The 16,370-nt window shown below is 58.3% G+C and overlaps 2 protein-coding genes across 2 annotated transcripts in view; one reads left to right on the top strand and one right to left on the bottom strand.

Moving 5' to 3' along the window:
* The window catches only part of IFT140 (intraflagellar transport 140), a 75,043-nt gene that overhangs the window by 41,765 nt on the left and 16,908 nt on the right, over window positions 1–16,370 (top strand). The window lies entirely within an intron of this gene.
* TMEM204 (transmembrane protein 204) lies at window positions 429–15,056 on the bottom strand. Its single transcript, XM_021698069.1, has 3 exons — window positions 14,777–15,056; window positions 10,556–10,711; window positions 429–1,085 (listed from the first exon to the last, which is right to left on the bottom strand). The coding sequence occupies exons 1-3, from the start codon at window positions 15,054–15,056 to the stop codon at window positions 841–843; spliced, it is 681 nt and encodes a 226-aa protein (XP_021553744.1). The 3' UTR covers window positions 429–840.

The following is a 16,370-nucleotide window of genomic DNA, read 5'->3' as shown; positions in this document are numbered from 1 at the left end:
GAAGGCCATCGGTAGACCACCCAGCGTCTGGCTGAAGCTAGGTTGAAGATTTTTATAGGGAAAAACATAAAGTAATCTCTATGAATTTTCTTTAAATAAATAGACGCTTTTCCCTCCTACTCTGCCATTTGTTGATCTGCTGTCCCAGGGCCACAGTGTTCAGTCTGTAGGAACAGGGGCGTCAGAGTTGAACGGAAATGTGAGTAAGGGCCCACAGCGGTGTTCCCACCAGGTCTTGAAAAATGTACCAAGCCTTCTCTTCCTGCCAACCCACAAAAATGACAGAAAAATAGACCAACTTCTTTTCACCCGTGTGGCAGTATGATGGATAAAACACAAGTTTTACACAGTGGTGAGAAGTTTGCATTTTATTTTAACTTAGAAAAATAATCAGGAGCAAAACAGACATTAGGAACACAATCCTGTCATAAAGCCGTAACCATCTGATTGTAAATTCTGAGTCACTCAAGGAAGACCACAGACAGTTCCAGAAAATCTTCCTGGGTATTCTGCTTTACCAAAGTAAATATGACCAAGGACCCACCGCTCAGCAGATACAGAATAAATTAATCCTAGGCCAAGATGCAGAACAAGCTGGCTGCCACTGTCCATGCACCTCAGCCGCTGGTCTCCTCCTTGGAATGTGCTCAGAAGTGAAGCCGAGTCATGGGTGCATCAGAAGGAGGTGGAGCAGGCAATATATAACCACATAATATATTTATATATAATATAGTAAACATAGCTGTGTATCGTACATGTATATATAGGAAACCCTATGAATCGCCCGCACAGACAGCCCTTCAGTTTCTATACTGTTTAGTTATAAAGTCCTGAGCAGGCTCAGCACGGTGACTCCACATACTCGTTGTCCAGCCCTCGGCGAAACCGTGCGGTCAGGGAGCGGCTGATGACAATCACCCGGGGCCCAATGCAGTCCTCTCTCCTGTGAAGAATGTTCCAGATGAGCATGGCAGCTGCCAGGGTGGCCAGAAGGCAGGCACCAATGTTCAGGTAGCAAGACCAGGACAGGTTGGTATACGGGCCAATTCTGTAGAATGTCACCAGCCCAATGACCAGGACAAAACCTGTAAACGAGAGAGAAGTGTTCAGAAAGCCTTACTTGGAGCCAGGAAGAGGACTGGAAATGGGCTGTTGAGCCCCACAGAAGCTCAGCTCCCAGCTCTTCCCTGCCACCCTCACCCCCCCGCCGCCCCCGCTCTGTCTGTCCCAGTGGGTGGTAGCCCGATTCACATGCCGCGCTTCAGTGTTGAGCTGCTTTGCGTTGGGCCTCTGTGTGCTTTTACGACCTTTGGGTGGCTGTGGAGGGACAGTGTGCGTCTACTTAATCCTGGCACGGAATAATTTCGGGGGGGGTGCTCCACAAGAAAACAGCCTGGTCCCAGCACACTCGTCCTTTGGTCTCCAGGGCTGGGCCATTTTCTTAGCCACCCTCCCCATGGAGGTGAACTGCTGCTCCCTGTCCCTCACCCCGAGACGAATCCAGCCTCAGCTCTGCATGAGCTCCTCGCCGGCGCCTAGAAGCACTTCATTCATTCAAGTGAAAGTAGACACAGAAGTCTAAGTCTTAAAAACAACTTAGAAACAACTCAGATTGGTATCTAACGCAGTCCTGTTCTTAGCAGTTTTCTTGTTCTTAGGTTCGCTTCTAGAGCAGATAGAGATTTTCTTCACACCTCCGGAGTGCCTAGCGCCCACGTGCTCTGGGGAGGGGCAGACAGGGCTGCAGACACGGCCAGTTCTCTTGCTGTTGCCTCCCCTCGCCTCTGCACCCTGCACCTGGTCCTACAGTTTCCCTTGCACCTCCACATCCCCTCCTCCTGCTTCCCCTCCACAGCCTTCTCTTCTGACGGTGGACAGAGTCCTGCGCAGGCCTCACGTTGTTAGCACTTAGCATCACGGTGTCACTTCCTGTCACGGTTTGTTAGTTCTTGCAATAGGAAAGCCAGAGTTCGTGCCCAGGGCCTGTCGGCTAGGATAACAGGGCACTGATGTTTGCTAGAGTTCAGGGCCGAGTCTGGGCCGGGAGCCCCAAAGGGACAGAGGAGAGGCCCTGCTGTCCTGCTGCCTAGGAGGCTGGTCTAGTGCAGCCCTCCAACCCCTCCGCCAGGAGGGGCCGGACGAGGCAGATGAGGTAGGAAGGAGGTGCAGTGCTGAGTGGGAGCTATGGCTGTCGAGGGTGAGGGGGCCGGGCAGAAGCAGAGGCGGGGCAGCCCAGGGAGCACCCCACCCTCTGCGGTGGTGACCTGGGGGGAGCTGTTTCTTGGAACCCAATGTACCTGATGAGGACAAAGTCTCTCGCAGTGGTCCGGACGGAAGCCTCCCGCCCCTCCTGGACTCGTCCCTGTCCCTGCCTTGGGCTTTGGCCAGGCCAGCCTCCTGCTGCAGTCCCTCCCCCTGCCCTGCGCTGTGACATCCGTCCGTCTGTTCATGCTGGTCCCTCCGTTCCCCACAGCCTCCCCTGCTTTCCTCAGGAAACCAGATCATGCACGACCCCTGTGGCCCCAGAGCTAAGCCGCAGTGATGTCAGCTCATGGTTCTGGAAACTGTTATAAACTAGTGTGGAGTGAGGGGTTGGGGGAGGCCTGAGCTCTCACAAGCACAAGCAGTTCGGTCTCATCATCACTGTACCGTCCAGAAAGTATGAATTAAACATTTTTCCACCTCAGTCACGTGCTAAACAACAGCGGCGGTGACTAATCTCCGCATTAATTCTCTGCAGTACTTCGTGGAGCTTTTTATACCCAGAAAGCTTCTGGATACTTCCTTTCTGTTAAAAATAACTAATTCTCTTTGTCATGCACACTGACAGAAAGACACTTCTGGCATTTCTTTCTCTCCCAGTGAAGAGCATGTCCCTTGCCCACAGTTCTGTGGTACCGAGGTTTGCATTCATGGGAAAAGGAGTGATAGTCCATTTTGTGTCATGAAAATGAAAATCCTTCCTGTGTCCCCTCATATTTCTGTGTCTTTGGGCATTTTTTGTCAGCCAAGGGAGCTTGTCGTGCCTTGTTTCAACAGGACTCAGCAGGACGGGGCAGGCGGGGACATGCTGGCCGGTGCCTGAGGTCACAGCAAGGGGGCTGTGTCTGGGGGACGGGTGTTTGCTGCGAGGCCAGTGGTAGCCTTCGGGCAGGGAGCCAGGCTGAGCGGAGAGGGCACTGCCTGCAGGGCACAACAGTGGGGACCAGCACAGTGGGCAGGAAGTCACCGCGATGGCTTCCGTGGTCCAAGTCTGTTCGCCCTTTGCCAAGCATCCTTTGGGGTTGCACTGGTTACGGGAACGTTTAAAAATCTGATATGCAGCCTGAGCCCCAGTTCTGCGACATCATTCATTGTGGGGGTGTATGCAGGGGTGAACAGCCTCGCCCCAGCCCCACAGCTAACTGGGGTTGGCTGACCGCACTGATGAGTAGAGACAGGGCACCGTGAAGTCCATTATGAGACATTTCTGTGAAGACCGGGGCAGAGCTGGTCCAGAACTGGAAGGAGCCAGGTGCCCTTGCCTGCCACAGCCAGAAAGGACAAGGCCCCTGTGTTGCTCAGGTGCAGGGCACTGTGGGCTGTGTGCCTTTGCCTGGCCTCAGATCTCTGCCCCCGTCTCCATCTCGGTTAGCGGTGTGGCCACACCAGCCCCTGTCCACTCCTCCAGGATGCCGAGTTCCATCCTCTCCCGGCCTTTGCTGGTGCTGCTAGCCCTGTGCTTGACCAGCCCTGGGGAGGGGGTGCCGGCAGCACTCAGCCTGGAGGTCCAGTCACAAGTCGGCCCGTCGCAGCTCGGGCTTGGCCCGTCCCCTGCTGGCGACCCTGTGGCTGGAGGGCACCCTCCCACCCCCGCTCCAGCTCTGCCTCCCAAAGGGTCGTCCAGGAATCACCTAGTGAATTATCTGAGACAAACCCAGATAGATCCCATGGTGGGGAATTGAATGCAGTGTGGGCCTCTGGGGAAGCTTTATAGTGACCAAGCCCATCGGGGACAGAGCCTGTTTGCCATGATTGTGTTGCTCAGGGTTGGAGCCGCAGCAGGACGTACTGGTCCCCAGGCTGTTCGCTAGTTTCCATGCGCGTGTGCTCAGCACAGCTGTTCGCACTGCACAGAGGGCTTGTAGTGTGTGCATGGCGGAGGCATGCTTGACTCGTCCTGGGGGAGCTGGTGTTCTTCTTAGAGTGGGGAAGATGAAATTTACCCACACAGCGTGGTGCTCCAGGTCACAGAGTCACCAGGTCCAGTGTGGTGAGCGCGGGCCGGGGAGTCCTGGACAGGCCCGCCCAGACCCTGCCAGAGAGTGGTGTTGGCTGGGCCTTTGACACCGGGAGATCCCATTGTAGGGACACTCTGAACCAGGCAGTGAAAATGTTCACTCATGGGACCAGTCGACAAAGCGCGTGGGCAGAGTAGCTGCTGGCTTCCAGAGCGCCACGCAGCACCGCCACACTGGGGCCTGGCCAATGGCAAGACGTGGGGCCCTGTCCTGTGTCTGTATTGGCCAGCACCACAGGGTTACTTGTTTTCTTAAGGTCAGTATCATATAATGGTATATTGTTGAGCATAGGGTAGGCTATTATTTTGTTGCTGTCTTTGTGTATTACGTCCTCCCTCATGTTTGGCTCTGTTGCCCACAACGTGCCCAAACTCAGAGCGTGGAGCTACTTTGGTGTTGAGAGTAAGGTTTTTCATATTACAGATGGAAGAACAGGCGGGGGTGGGTAGATTGATTAGAGAATATGAACTCACAGGTGCACAAACAAGCTGAGCACAACTACCCACATCCCGCAAGGTGATGGATCAGTGTCAATGCAGAGCCTGACAGACGGAGTTTCAGAGAGTCTGTCCGTCTGGAGCACTACTGACCGCCCGACAGTAAGCGGCCCCGGGCAGGTTTCCAGCACCGTCCACTGTGCGTCTCACCTCTCTGGCCTGCTCTTCACAGGCTGCACCTCACTTGGCTCTTTTTTCTAGGAGAAGTGGAAAAGAACGTCTAGTTCTATATCCTTGTGTGAAAAAAGGTTTAAAGAATTCACATTTATGTGACTTATTCTGTGTAAAGACCCATGTTAGTTTTTGCTTTGTTTCAGTTCAACTTAGAACACATATAGTCAGAGAAAGGGCTTGACTCCCCAACATTAAAAAAAACTAATTTAGGAAAAGCCTCTCCTGATCAGGAAGATACCGGGAACCTACTAGAACAACGGCGCAAGGACAAGTGGACCCCGCCCGGGCCACTGGGGGTGGCACGAACTGCACAGACAAGTGGCACATGGGGATCTCCCGTGTGTGCATGTCAGCAGTGAAAAGCCGCGGGGACATAGACAGGCTCGTGGCCTCGCTGGCCACCTCCAGCCTCCGCCTGGGCACTGGGTAATTGCCATTACGTAGACATTCTTCTGAAATCCAACTTGCTGTTTGCTTCATGAAATTCTCCTGCTGGAGGGGAGAGGAGGGGTGTGGGAAGTAGACCCGGGCCAGGCTGGCCTTATTAAATATTAACTCATGGGACCAGTCGACAAAGCGACTGGATGTGCCAGAGACTTGGGCTTCCCCATCTCTGGCACATCCTGGTGTGGAGACCCCCTCAGAATTGTCCCAGAGACTTTTTTCCCAAGACTTCCCAGTGATGTTCATGTTTGTCCAGAAACAAATGCAAGGGGAGACTTTGAGCAAACACCCTGAATTCTGCCTGTGGAGTCAATTCCATCCTCATGAATTTCTGTTTCCAAAGCAAACAGCCCCTTCCTGTGAGCTGGCCACGCGGGCTCTATGAATCACAGCTCAGCCTGCAGAGCGTCCCTTTCCTCTCGCTTCCTTCCTGCCTGCTTCCGAGGGCTCCAGTGCCTGTCACAGGGCCTTCCTGTTGGGGTGACGGTCAAGCACACGCAGGTGGTATAAGGAGAGACTGTGGGGCTGAACCCTGAACCTTCACACAGCACACCTGCTTCACTTTGTGCCTGTGACAGCTTCCAGAGAGAGTATTCACAGAGCAAACTCGCTCGTGGCCCGTGTCAGGGCACGGCCGTGGTTGGGATGTCCCAGCATCTGTGAGCCGCAAAGTGGTGGGATCCACGTGTTCCTCCCCAGTGGGAGGGATTCTGGGAAAGGAAAAGCCAAACGTACAGCGGACCTGATCATGTTTCCACAGAACTGAAGCTCCCAAATGATGCCTGACATGCTGTCACTCTAAGCAGCACAGAGGACATGGAAGTGAAGGGAAAACACAGGGTACGTTTGGGGTACAGACTGGCGCCAGGGAAGCAGGTGCCAAAGACAGAAAAGCACGTTGTCCAGACCAAGCGAGCACCACCCTATTGTGAAAAACAGAAAGTTGTATATTCCTATGAGAAGAACAGCAGAATCCCCACTGGCTCACGAGATGCCGAGACAGCTGCCGCTTATCAACCCGACTGCCCCGCGAAGGTCCGACGACATGAGCATTCTCGGGGGCACAGAGTACTTAGCGTGTTTTAAGTTTTGCCATCATAAGAAAAAATATTAGGATTTCCAGAAGCCAGAGACGAGGAGCCCAGGAGCTTCTGCGGTGATTCTGCTCCCATGGTAGTCCTGCTAGGGCTTGGGAGGCTTTGTGTCAGGAGGAGGGCCGGGCCGGGAGCGGGCTAGTGAGGGCTGGCATCCACCAGCTATAGGACATGTGTGGTGCAGGGACAGCACTCTGAAGGACCAAGTGCCAGAGCTGCACACCTGTGAGTTCACTGGCTTGGGAGCATGGCGTGAGCTCAGTCGGGCCTGCTGGTCAGCCTCCCCAAAGGAGGTGAGGAGTCGTTGGCTAGGGTTCCCGAGGAGAGCCCGGTACCATCTCAGAGGCACTCAGAACACAGCAGAGAGCGGAGGCCTCTGCAAGTCGGTTGTATGTTTGTACTTGAACTAGACCTGTTTGTGATGGCAGTCGCGCTTTAAGAAGAACCATAAGTCTGAGCAAGCTGCAGGGTCACTCAGATGATTGACAAGGAGCCTGGACTAACGTTCTGCACACATGGAGGTAGGCCAGCAACAGAGCCTGGAATAACCATGAGATTGTCCCCCCAAAAAATGTTCGCCTGGGACCCAGTTTGGTCAGTCAGTCCTGCACAGCCAACAGCCAGGGCCCAGGGCCGTAAGCACCTGAAGAGCCACAGGACGGTCACACTTAGGAAATTTTGGAGACACCCGCTGGGACGGTCCTCAGGCCTGCTGGCAGGGCTCCAGCATGGACTCCAGGTGCAGTGGGGAGTGCTCGGCTCTGAGCAAAGAACGGTGTGGCGTCCCCAGCAGGCCCACAGGGGTGGTCAGGGTGGTCACAGCAGCAGGCATGATGGAGCCGCCACCGGCCGGTTGGCCCCAGCTCTCTGGCTGCACAGGAGCTAGGGATGAGGTGGCTCCTCCAGGGCCTCAGAATCTGATGCGGCACCTAGATGTCCCAGGACTGCATAGGAGCCTCACCCCGAGGTACCCGCCAGGCACGCTACCTGCTGAATCGGCCCTTGGCGATCTGCTCTACCCCAGGCGTCGCTCGGGTGTGTGACGCAGGGTCCAACGCATCTGCAGTAAGCAGGCCAGGATGACCGTGCGCCTTTGTTCACACAGCAGTGAGACCAGACTCGGACGAGCAGAAGTTGGCCAAAGCAAGAGAGTAAAGGACAGAGGACGGGTCTGCAGAGCCAGCCTCCAGGAGCCCATATGGGAACGTGGCTGTGGTAGGGGGCTGCTTGCACTTGGGTGGGGGTCGGCCCAGTGGCCACCGCACAGGCAGGTCCTCATCACACTCCCGCAGCCCCGATGGGAGCCGTCGCCACAGGGAAAACGGGGGTTGCATGCAGATGTTCAGCTTGTAGAGGTGGAGTAAGGGACAGAAAGTAATCTTTTCAACTTCAAGGTAAATTAAAATTACACTTGGAAGCTTCTGTAACGAAGCTGGAAACTGCTGGGTGTGACTTTGTGAACAGAATGCAGCAGGTGGAATGGCTGGCGGGACCTGTTTGAGGACAGCAGCTTCGGGGCCCTGCACATCCCTACGACAGGGTCCCTCAGAGGAGCAAGTATGAGGAGCAGGGCCCGGTGCCCGGATGGGAAGAACGGCGGGCAGGCGGGGAGTCGCCATCCTTGCTGGGTTCCAGCCTGCCCGGCCTCCCTGCCTCCCCATGAATTCGTCAGCACCTTCTCTCCCCGCTGCCCACCCTCTGGCCCCAGCACTGGGGACTGAAGGTTTGCTTGCATAACAGGTACCAGCAGGCATTTCCCCTCCTGGGACAGGATATCCCGGCGCCCTTCAGTCTCTCTCCCTGACTGTTTAAAGCAGACCGGAGCACAGGAAAAAACCTAACTCTAAAATTAGCAGTGTGGTGGAAGAAAGACACATGGCTGCATTCTGTACTGTTTGTCAATGAAACAAGTCTAAACAGGGCCAAGTGCATTTCCTTTTTGGGCAAAACAGACCTGCGGGAGTGATGGTGGGACGCCTCCAGGAGAAGCCTCCTGGAGAAGCCTGCAGAGCCGGTGCTCCTGGCTTTTCCCATCAGCCTGTACCGGACTGATGGTGTGTGAGCAGAGGCTGCCCGAGTCTGGGGACAGCCAGGAGAGAGCACCCCCGCCCCACAGCCAGGACAGGCCCCAGGACGCCCCAGGGCTGCCGCCAGACAGCTCCCGTTTGCTTCACAGGGCTCCCCCATCTCCACTTGCTCGAAAATATGTGATTTGGAAGCAACACTGTCTTGTTCTGAAATGAGGGTTCGTAGGAAGTAAGATGTCCGTTTGACACCAAACCCTCAGTCTCTCTCCCAATAATTCTAAATTAAAAATGCCGTGGTCCGTTTATTCTGCTGCAAGGAGTTATTTTCAGAATCAAGAGCTGTTCCTTTCATTTCTTCAATGCCTGAATATCTGAATATCTGTTCCTAATCTTCCACTTCCTTCTGGAGGGGATAGAGTTTCAGATAAGCCCATGCGATAGAAAGTGGGCAGCCTCAGTGAGGCTGAGGACCCCATTTCTGCCTTATGGCCCTAAGGTCAGCGGAGGGCAGAGGAGTGATTTTCTGAACGGTCACTGTCCTCTGGGATGTGCATGTTTTTACCCACCTCCCTGGATAAGGGAAGGAGGCCGAGGTGGTCAGAGACCCCGTCTCACCCACATCTCCTTCCTTCTCAAGACCGGCCCTGTGGGGGCAGACGGATGTGCCAGCCCCAGTTCCCGCGGATTGCAGGTGACAGAGCCAAGGCGCCTGTCCAGCTCCCTCGGCCCCACAGCTGCTCTTTCCTGCAAACCGTCTGGTCGGCCCTGGGTGCTCCCAGGCCCCGCGGACGACCCGGCCGTGGGGAACTGACTGGCCCAGGACCACCCGCCTTCTATTAAAAGGCACAGGAAGGCCTGTTTCCAATTCCTGATTCCCACCCGGCTCACTTTCCAGCATGTGAATTCCTGCCAGTCTGTCAGCCTCATTCTCCAGAAAGATAAGGGCCGGGGGCCATTATTCCCGGAATGGTTCACTTCAGACTTCCTGCAGTTTCTCTTCCTGGGTCTGCTGGAACTGTACCTTCAGTGTTGGGGCATGCTGCCATTCCCCAGCAGTGGGAGAGGCAGGTAGGTCGGCTGATCACATCCCCACACCCCAGCCCACGTCATTCCTGCGCAGGACCTCCACTCACACGCTCGCCAGTAGGCAGCAGAAAACCCGAACGTCCCCAGGTGAGCTGGCAGGAAGGAGGCGTAGGGGAGGGGAAACCAGCAGAGAAGACCCCCCGGGGTCATGTGAATAGCTTCTGTGGTTTCCATGGCCACTTGTGCACAAATTCCCGAAACAATCCCTATCTCTCATTTACGCCGCCGCTGCCACCATTCTCAGCCTTCCGACACCAAGGGTGTGCCCGCGCCCTTTCTCAGTTCACGCTACAGCCGCCCCCAAGGCCCGGCCAGTGTGGCCTCCCACCCCGCTCTTGTGGCAGCATGGGCTGTTGGGTGTCGGAGCCAGGACAGGCCGGTGCGCTCAGGAGCTAACGTGTCCTCCATGCTTTGTGCTGCTCATGAGGAAGGGCCTGCCGCTGACCCCGGCCGGGTCCCAGGAAGCTGCATTGTTCAAGGAGCGTGCAGATGAGCTTGGCTGGACCCTCATGCTCGCCCTGACCTCCCTGTTCACACAGCGTTAGTGGGGAAGGTGAGGCGGCGGAGGTGCGGCCTCAGGTGGGGGCTCTCCCCCTGCCCGTGGCAGGCTGCTGCACCATCACTGGAGGGGCTTGACCCCAGGCCACCAGCCACATCGGCTGCAGACAGGCAAAGACATAGCAGATGCCGCAGACTTCAGAAAGCAAGCACGTGAGCCTAGAGCGCCAGCACGCGGAGCACCCTGTCTTACAGCAGGAGAGGGCGGGAGCCCAGGTGCTCGCTGCGGCCTCAGCGCCCCCACCTGTGGTTCTGTCTCACTTCTGCCCACGGTGAAAGGTGGGAGGGTGACCCACGGGAGTCGTGGTGACATTAGAAGACCGCAGCGGGCCTGCCAGCCCCATGCGACCAAGTGTGTGGCCGCCCTGCCTGCCCGGGGCCCCGGGGGTACTCACTTGCCAGCTGGAACGCGGCAGCCATGGCCTCCTCCCAGCACTGCGAATCAGGAGACAGCAGGGGCAGGCCTGCCAGCCCCAGGACGAAGGTGAGCTGTCCCGCAGCGAGCGCTGCCGTGGCCACCAGGTTGCAGGCGCGCATCATGTCGAACTGCACTGTGGGAAAGACAGGGGACAAGACAGGTGGTTAGCTCGGGCAGCTCCTGCCTCCATCTGCGCCCGGGGCCTCACCGACCTGCCCTCCCTGCCCTGTGCTCTCCACTCCCCCGGGTGGGGGAGGGGGGTTCGCAGTGCTGGCGCGAGAGGCCTGTGGACAGACACAGCTTCCCCGTGTGCTGGGCGGCAGGGCGCCAGCCTGCAGGAGCGTGCCCGCCGTGACACCCGGCCCCAGCCTGCTGCCGTGTCTGCGCCCTGGTGTCTGTGACTGTTGCCCTTCATAATTAGCGCCTGAGGAGCCCGGAGTGAACCGACGTGTTGCACCACTCCCCGCCCCAGGCCTGGCTCCTCCTGCCCGTCAGGAGTCAAGCACCTTCCTCCTCCCCGTTGTCTTTAACAGGCTCAGGGCTCTTGCCCTTTGCAGATCCCAGGCCTTTCCCTGAGGCCAGCGGCGCAGACACGAGCAGGGCCGAACAGCAGAGGCCTGGCTGCTGGGAAGTCAGGGTGGCCCTGAGGGCAGATCGGGGCCGTTGGAGGATGACAGTCCCCACCTGCCCAACTTCTTCATCGCGCCGAACTGGCAGCTGCTTTTGCCCTATCTGGCCGTGTAGATGAACTGTGTGGACAGTGAGCATGGTTGGGGCTATGCTCTCTCACCGGCTTTTCTCCCCAGTACCGCTTCCTTGCCCAGCGGGCTTCACTCGCACGGGCTGAGAGCTCATACTGTGCTCTTGAGAGTAGCTGCAGATCGTTCCTGCCATTGATAGAAACCCTGACACTCGTCTGATTCAGTAAACGCCTGGGGTGCCAGAGGCCAGGCCTGGCGAGTGCGGGGCTCCTGGCGCTGGGGTGGCAGCGGGGCCTGGCTGGGGAAGGCGCCAGCACCCACGTTTCCTTACCTCCCCCGCCTGAGGTGGCCGCTCAGGCTGAGAGCCAGGTTTCAGGCCAATTTGCCGGAAACTTCCTGGCTGCCCAGGCAGTCTTCGTGGTGGAACCCAAGGTGCAGCCAGCCTGACCAGTGGCCGCACGTGCATGCAGGACACCAAACTGGTCCTGCTGTCAGGACGGATCAGGCTCCAGGCAGGTCCTTCCCGTGCGCTGAAGACTGGCCGACCTGCCTTCTCGTGGAGGCCCTGCTCTTCATATGCTCTTTCTGGGGTCTTCACACCCCACGTTCTTTGCAGTTAGTTTTACCAATATGTGACTACACAGAGATTCTTGTAGCCTCAAAGGTGGTCGGATATGGGAGATAGGTGTGACCTCAGAGACGAGGGGCGGTAAACATGCTGGGCACTCGGGTTCAGGGCCGGCCCAGGGAAGTGCAAGGTTCCCCAGCGCAGCCTTGCAGGCCAGGCAAGGAAAGCCTCGCACACAGGGCACACTCGCACAGAGGGGAGTGGCCTGCCCTCCCGCTCCCTCCGCCCAGCTCTCTGTCCTTCCTGGTGCACAGCTGAAGCCACACACCCTGGCTACCAACAGCCCCCTGTGGCATCCTCACCCCATCAGCCTCCAGCCCCATGAATGTGAAGATGTGGGAGGGTGAAGGATAAAGCAGTGACAGCCCACAGACCCACCACCTGCCTGAGAAGAACTGCCCTGTGGGCCACGATCCCTCTGCCAGCCACCTGGAGGGGACCTGCAACAGGGGAGGGGGTGCACGTTTGACAGGCTGTGATCACCATGCATGTAGCCTGGGCAGCGGCACCCCACAGGAATGTGGCACGAGGGTCTGTGGCCGGGCAGGCCCAGTGCCCTTTGTCTGCCTCGGTGGTCAGAGAGCAGTGACCCCCTCCGGGCCAGGTGCTCAAGGTTTAACTGCATGTTTACTCACCCCTTACTTGTTTTAGAAAAGGAGGTTAGGGCGCCTGACAGAATGTCTGGAATTTGGAAAGATGAGAAACGCCCAGAGAGCAAGTCTGACCGGGACTGGGTTGGGAGTTCTTCTCGGGCCAGAGGAGGACCTCACGTCTGCCGAATCCCCACGGCGCCTCACAGCGAGGAAAGCCTCCTGAGCAGGGATAACCGTCACGATCGCCGCATGCAGCCCAGTGAGGCGGGCAGGAAGAGCCCCCCAGTCCTGGAGGACAGGACTCCGCGTGTCACTGAGGACCCCTGCAGCAGAGTCCCCTGACACAGTGCAGAATGTCAGGTGGTGCTCCGTGAGCATGGAGTGGCTCGGACTCTGGGCTCTGCAGGGCGTTGCCAGGACCCTGAGAGTAGAGCAGACAAGCATGACCCCCATCCCTGGGCTGCCCCCCCACCTGCCACAACATCTGGAGACTCTAGGACAGCCTGACTCTAGCACCTGAGATGGGGAGCTTGGGATGGATCGAGTCAGGCCTGTGGCCACACACTGGCCTGTAATGGATCGAGATGACTGTGGAGCATGCGGGGTGGAGGGGTGTTCAGCGCTGAGCCAGCATGAATTTGAGCAGGGCACCACCCGCTCCCTCCTTCCCCATCCCTACACCAGCAGAGTGGTGGCACAGAGGGCCGGGGTTTTCCCTGGGAGCTGGTCTGACGTGAGGCGGCAGGTGCTGGGGCCCCCGCGCAGATTAGCCCGGCGCGCTGCATCCTGCAGCTCGTGCACACAGACCAGGCGAGAAGTGGGTCAGCAGCTCAGTCTCCCGCACGAGAACCTTCCACACTGTTTCCTTCGCTTGGGGCAAATACTGACGCCCAGAGGTTACGGCTCAGCTGCCATGGATGCGTTACCAGTGGTGAGGATGTTGTAGAAGTCATACAAGGAGCTTGTCAAATCGTGGGAGGGACCGCAGGCGGGTGGCCAGGTGGGAAGGGGTTCTGGAGACAAGCACATCCCCACCCTGTGTACCCTCCTGGCCTCGGCAAGGGTCAGGGGGTATGGGCGCCCAGGGAGGGCCCCTGTTTGACAGGGAGGCCTGGGCTGGGGGTGCTCTGTGGGTCAGGGCAGCGCAGAGCCCACACTAGAGCCTCAGGGTCGATGGCTTGCATGACTCCTCAGGACAGTCCCAGGACCCAGCAAGTCCCCTGGGACCCAAGGTCAGCTGTGCTGAGTTTTGAGTTTGTGGAAAAGTTTGAAAGCCCTGCTTGCCAGACACAGCCCGTCCCCAACAGAAGACCCCCAGGCTACACGGCAAGGGGCTCTGCATGGACAGACTGGGGTTGCCTCCCCGCAGGGATCGGGCCGAGCACATGTCTCCTGCAGCCTCCATCTCTTTGTGGAATTGGACGCCACCCCCACCCCCACCCCGGCTCCCTCATGGGTCAGGGCTCCAAGCACGTGGCAGGTGGGGACATTCCCACCCCGAGCACAGAGCTCGCCTGTGCTGCTTGAGGACCTTGTGGACACCCTCTGAGAGAAGTTAGCAAAAGCCTTGCCAAAGCCTCACATTCTCGAAAGGATGAGCTCTGTCACCTGCCCATCTGTGAGTTAGACTCTCGTCAACAGCTTCAAAGAGGCAGCTCGGGGAGACCTCTGCCTGTCAGCTGCTGTGACCACGTCGATGACACGTTCGGTGACAAATGTCTCACTGTGAGCCTTCCCACCCACACACTCAAACCTGACCCCACGGTCAAAGTCCACTTCCCACCTTCTAGAGCAGCCAGCAGACCCAGCCGCCAGCGACCAGCCAGGGCCAGGACAAGACCGCGAGGGGCTCTGCTCTCAAGAGCTGCTGCTCTGAGCCCCTTCACTGCCCCCGTGGCTGGTCTCCTCCAGGAAGTCCTGCCTCGATGACCCTGACAACTGTTGAGTGAAGTGGGAACTCAGCCACGTGTTTTTAAGCTTCTTGTTTATTTTACTGACGAGGTGTATTTTCCAAGAAAAGCAGATCTTCTTTGATCTGGTTAGTGGGTCTGCCCTTTCCCTGTGTGTGGAGGCAGAGAAAAGCCCAACACTCGCACGGGAAGAATTTTGTCCTAAAGGAGCCGGGGCAGGTCTGGGCACCGCCGGGAGGGTGGGCGCAGAGCTCGGGGCTCGCCTGGGTTGCCGGTCACCAAACACGCGCCCCATGTCCACCTTATGCCGTCAGAGCTCGCAGGCCCTGACCGCCCTAAAGGAGGCATAAAGATAAGCAGACTTACGTTTGACGGTGCCTCGAGCCTCCTGGAAGCCTGCCGCTTCAGAGCCCCAGCCCAGAGCTTCACAGTCCCGAGCGTCCGCCTGCCCTGGCCGGGCCCCAGGGCTCGGCCCTCCCCGGGCCCTGTCCACCAGCCAGCAGGACTTCCACAGCCCCACGCTCCGCTTGCGCCCATCCTCCAGCGTCTGGTACACCCAGTTGGGGGTGAAGGCCGCCACGTTGTTGAGGACAAGAGAGACCAGGGCCACCAGCGCTGCTGTGGCCACCAGTTTCTGGACAGTCATCGCCGACTGCCGGTGCTGTCCCTTGTCGTGGAGAAAGTCCCAGTCCCGGTCAGCTGCTGTGGCCAGGGAGAGCCGAGACCAGCTAGGGGCTGCTAGAGGACATCACCGCTCATTCTCAGTGGCATCGGGAAGGCCCATGTGACAGGTGCAGGTGAGCTCACCTCAGGCCCTCCCTACCCTCCCTCCTGCACCTGGAGCAGGGCCAGGCCTGAGTTGCAGCCAGCCTCTCGGCCCATCCTGGGGAATAAGCCGAGACACCAGCGAGAGTCCAGAGTCGTGCGTGCGCCGTCTTCTTGGGAAGCAAGGCCTCTCCTTCCCACAAGAAACAGGAGAGGTGGGCAGCAATGTGGGGTTTGTCTCACCTCACTGCTTAGAACCAGCGCCACAGAGCAAAACCAGCCGCCAGGCTCTGAGCAGGGCCGGGGGGAGCTGTGCCGGGAGCGGTTCAGCCTCTCACTGCGGGAGCCCCTGCCCTGTGCCTCTGCCACGAAACAGCCGGTCCTGGAAAGCAGCGAGCCTGCTGCAGGGAGGTGCATGTGCGTGTGTGTCTGTGTGTGTGCGCGCGTGTGCGGCCCCCCCTCCGCAGAGAGGAAATGGTTGTTTTTGAGGCTGTTTTTTGTGAGCTGGATGGAGGGCGTAGCCAACTGCAACAAATAGCAGCCAAGCCACGGCAGCCAGACGCTAACAGGATGTGTTTCCTGATAGGAAAGCAGGGAGGCCTTCTCAAGTCCTGCTCCAGGACCCTCCTCCCCTGCCCTCCCCACCTTCCTTTCCCAAGGGCAAGGCCTGGGGTGCCAGCCCACAGCAGACCCGTGGTCCCACCTGTGTGTCTTGGATCCTGCCAGCCTGGTGCTCAGGTACCACAGAACAGCCCCAGAGGCAGACAGTGGCCACGGAGCATGTTCCTGCCCTGGGCCCGGGGCCTGAGTGGGCAGGATGCTGGTGGCCAGTCACCCACAGCCATCCGCTAGTTCCCCCAGCACGTAGGCGCCCCGGGGCCTGCCCTTGTCACGGGTTCACAGGCAGTAGACGAAGTGGCTGGGCCTGGTGGAGAGGCCCCCACTTGCCACCCAGATGGGGTGGGTCAGGGGCCCACACCCGCAGAACCACCAGGCTGGAGCATCATCCTGGATGGAGGTACAAGAAGGTGGGGTCCTGGACACGCAGTACAGGTCCCCCAGCGAGGCTTGAGGGCGGAGGGAATGTGATCTGTGGCCTGGCGTGTGTCTGTGCTGGCTGTGCATCCCAATGGGGGAGCTCAATCCCTTCTGCACGTACAGACACACGGGAGAGGGGGGGCCGCCCCCCAAGACG

Source organism: Neomonachus schauinslandi, chromosome 5 (genome assembly GCF_002201575.2).
Source record: "Neomonachus schauinslandi chromosome 5, ASM220157v2, whole genome shotgun sequence".
NCBI lineage: Eukaryota > Metazoa > Chordata > Mammalia > Carnivora > Phocidae > Neomonachus > Neomonachus schauinslandi.
The sequence above is the reverse complement of the archived record's forward strand: the minus strand, read 5'-3'. Positions and strand labels throughout refer to the sequence as shown.

What these genes read in the sequence shown, in the direction of transcription:
- TMEM204 (XM_021698069.1), bottom strand. Translation starts at nt 15,056, where the DNA reads ATGACTGTCCAGAAACTGGTGGCCACAGCAGCGCTGGTGGCCCTGGTC. An exon ending in GGCTCGAGGCACCGTCAAAC is followed by an intron (nt 10,712 to 14,776) that starts GTAAGTCTGCTT and finishes TCTTTCCCACAG; the next exon opens with TGCAGTTCGACATGATGCGC. An exon ending in TGCCGCGTTCCAGCTGGCAA is followed by an intron (nt 1,086 to 10,555) that starts GTGAGTACCCCC and finishes TCTCGTTTACAG; the next exon opens with GTTTTGTCCTGGTCATTGGG.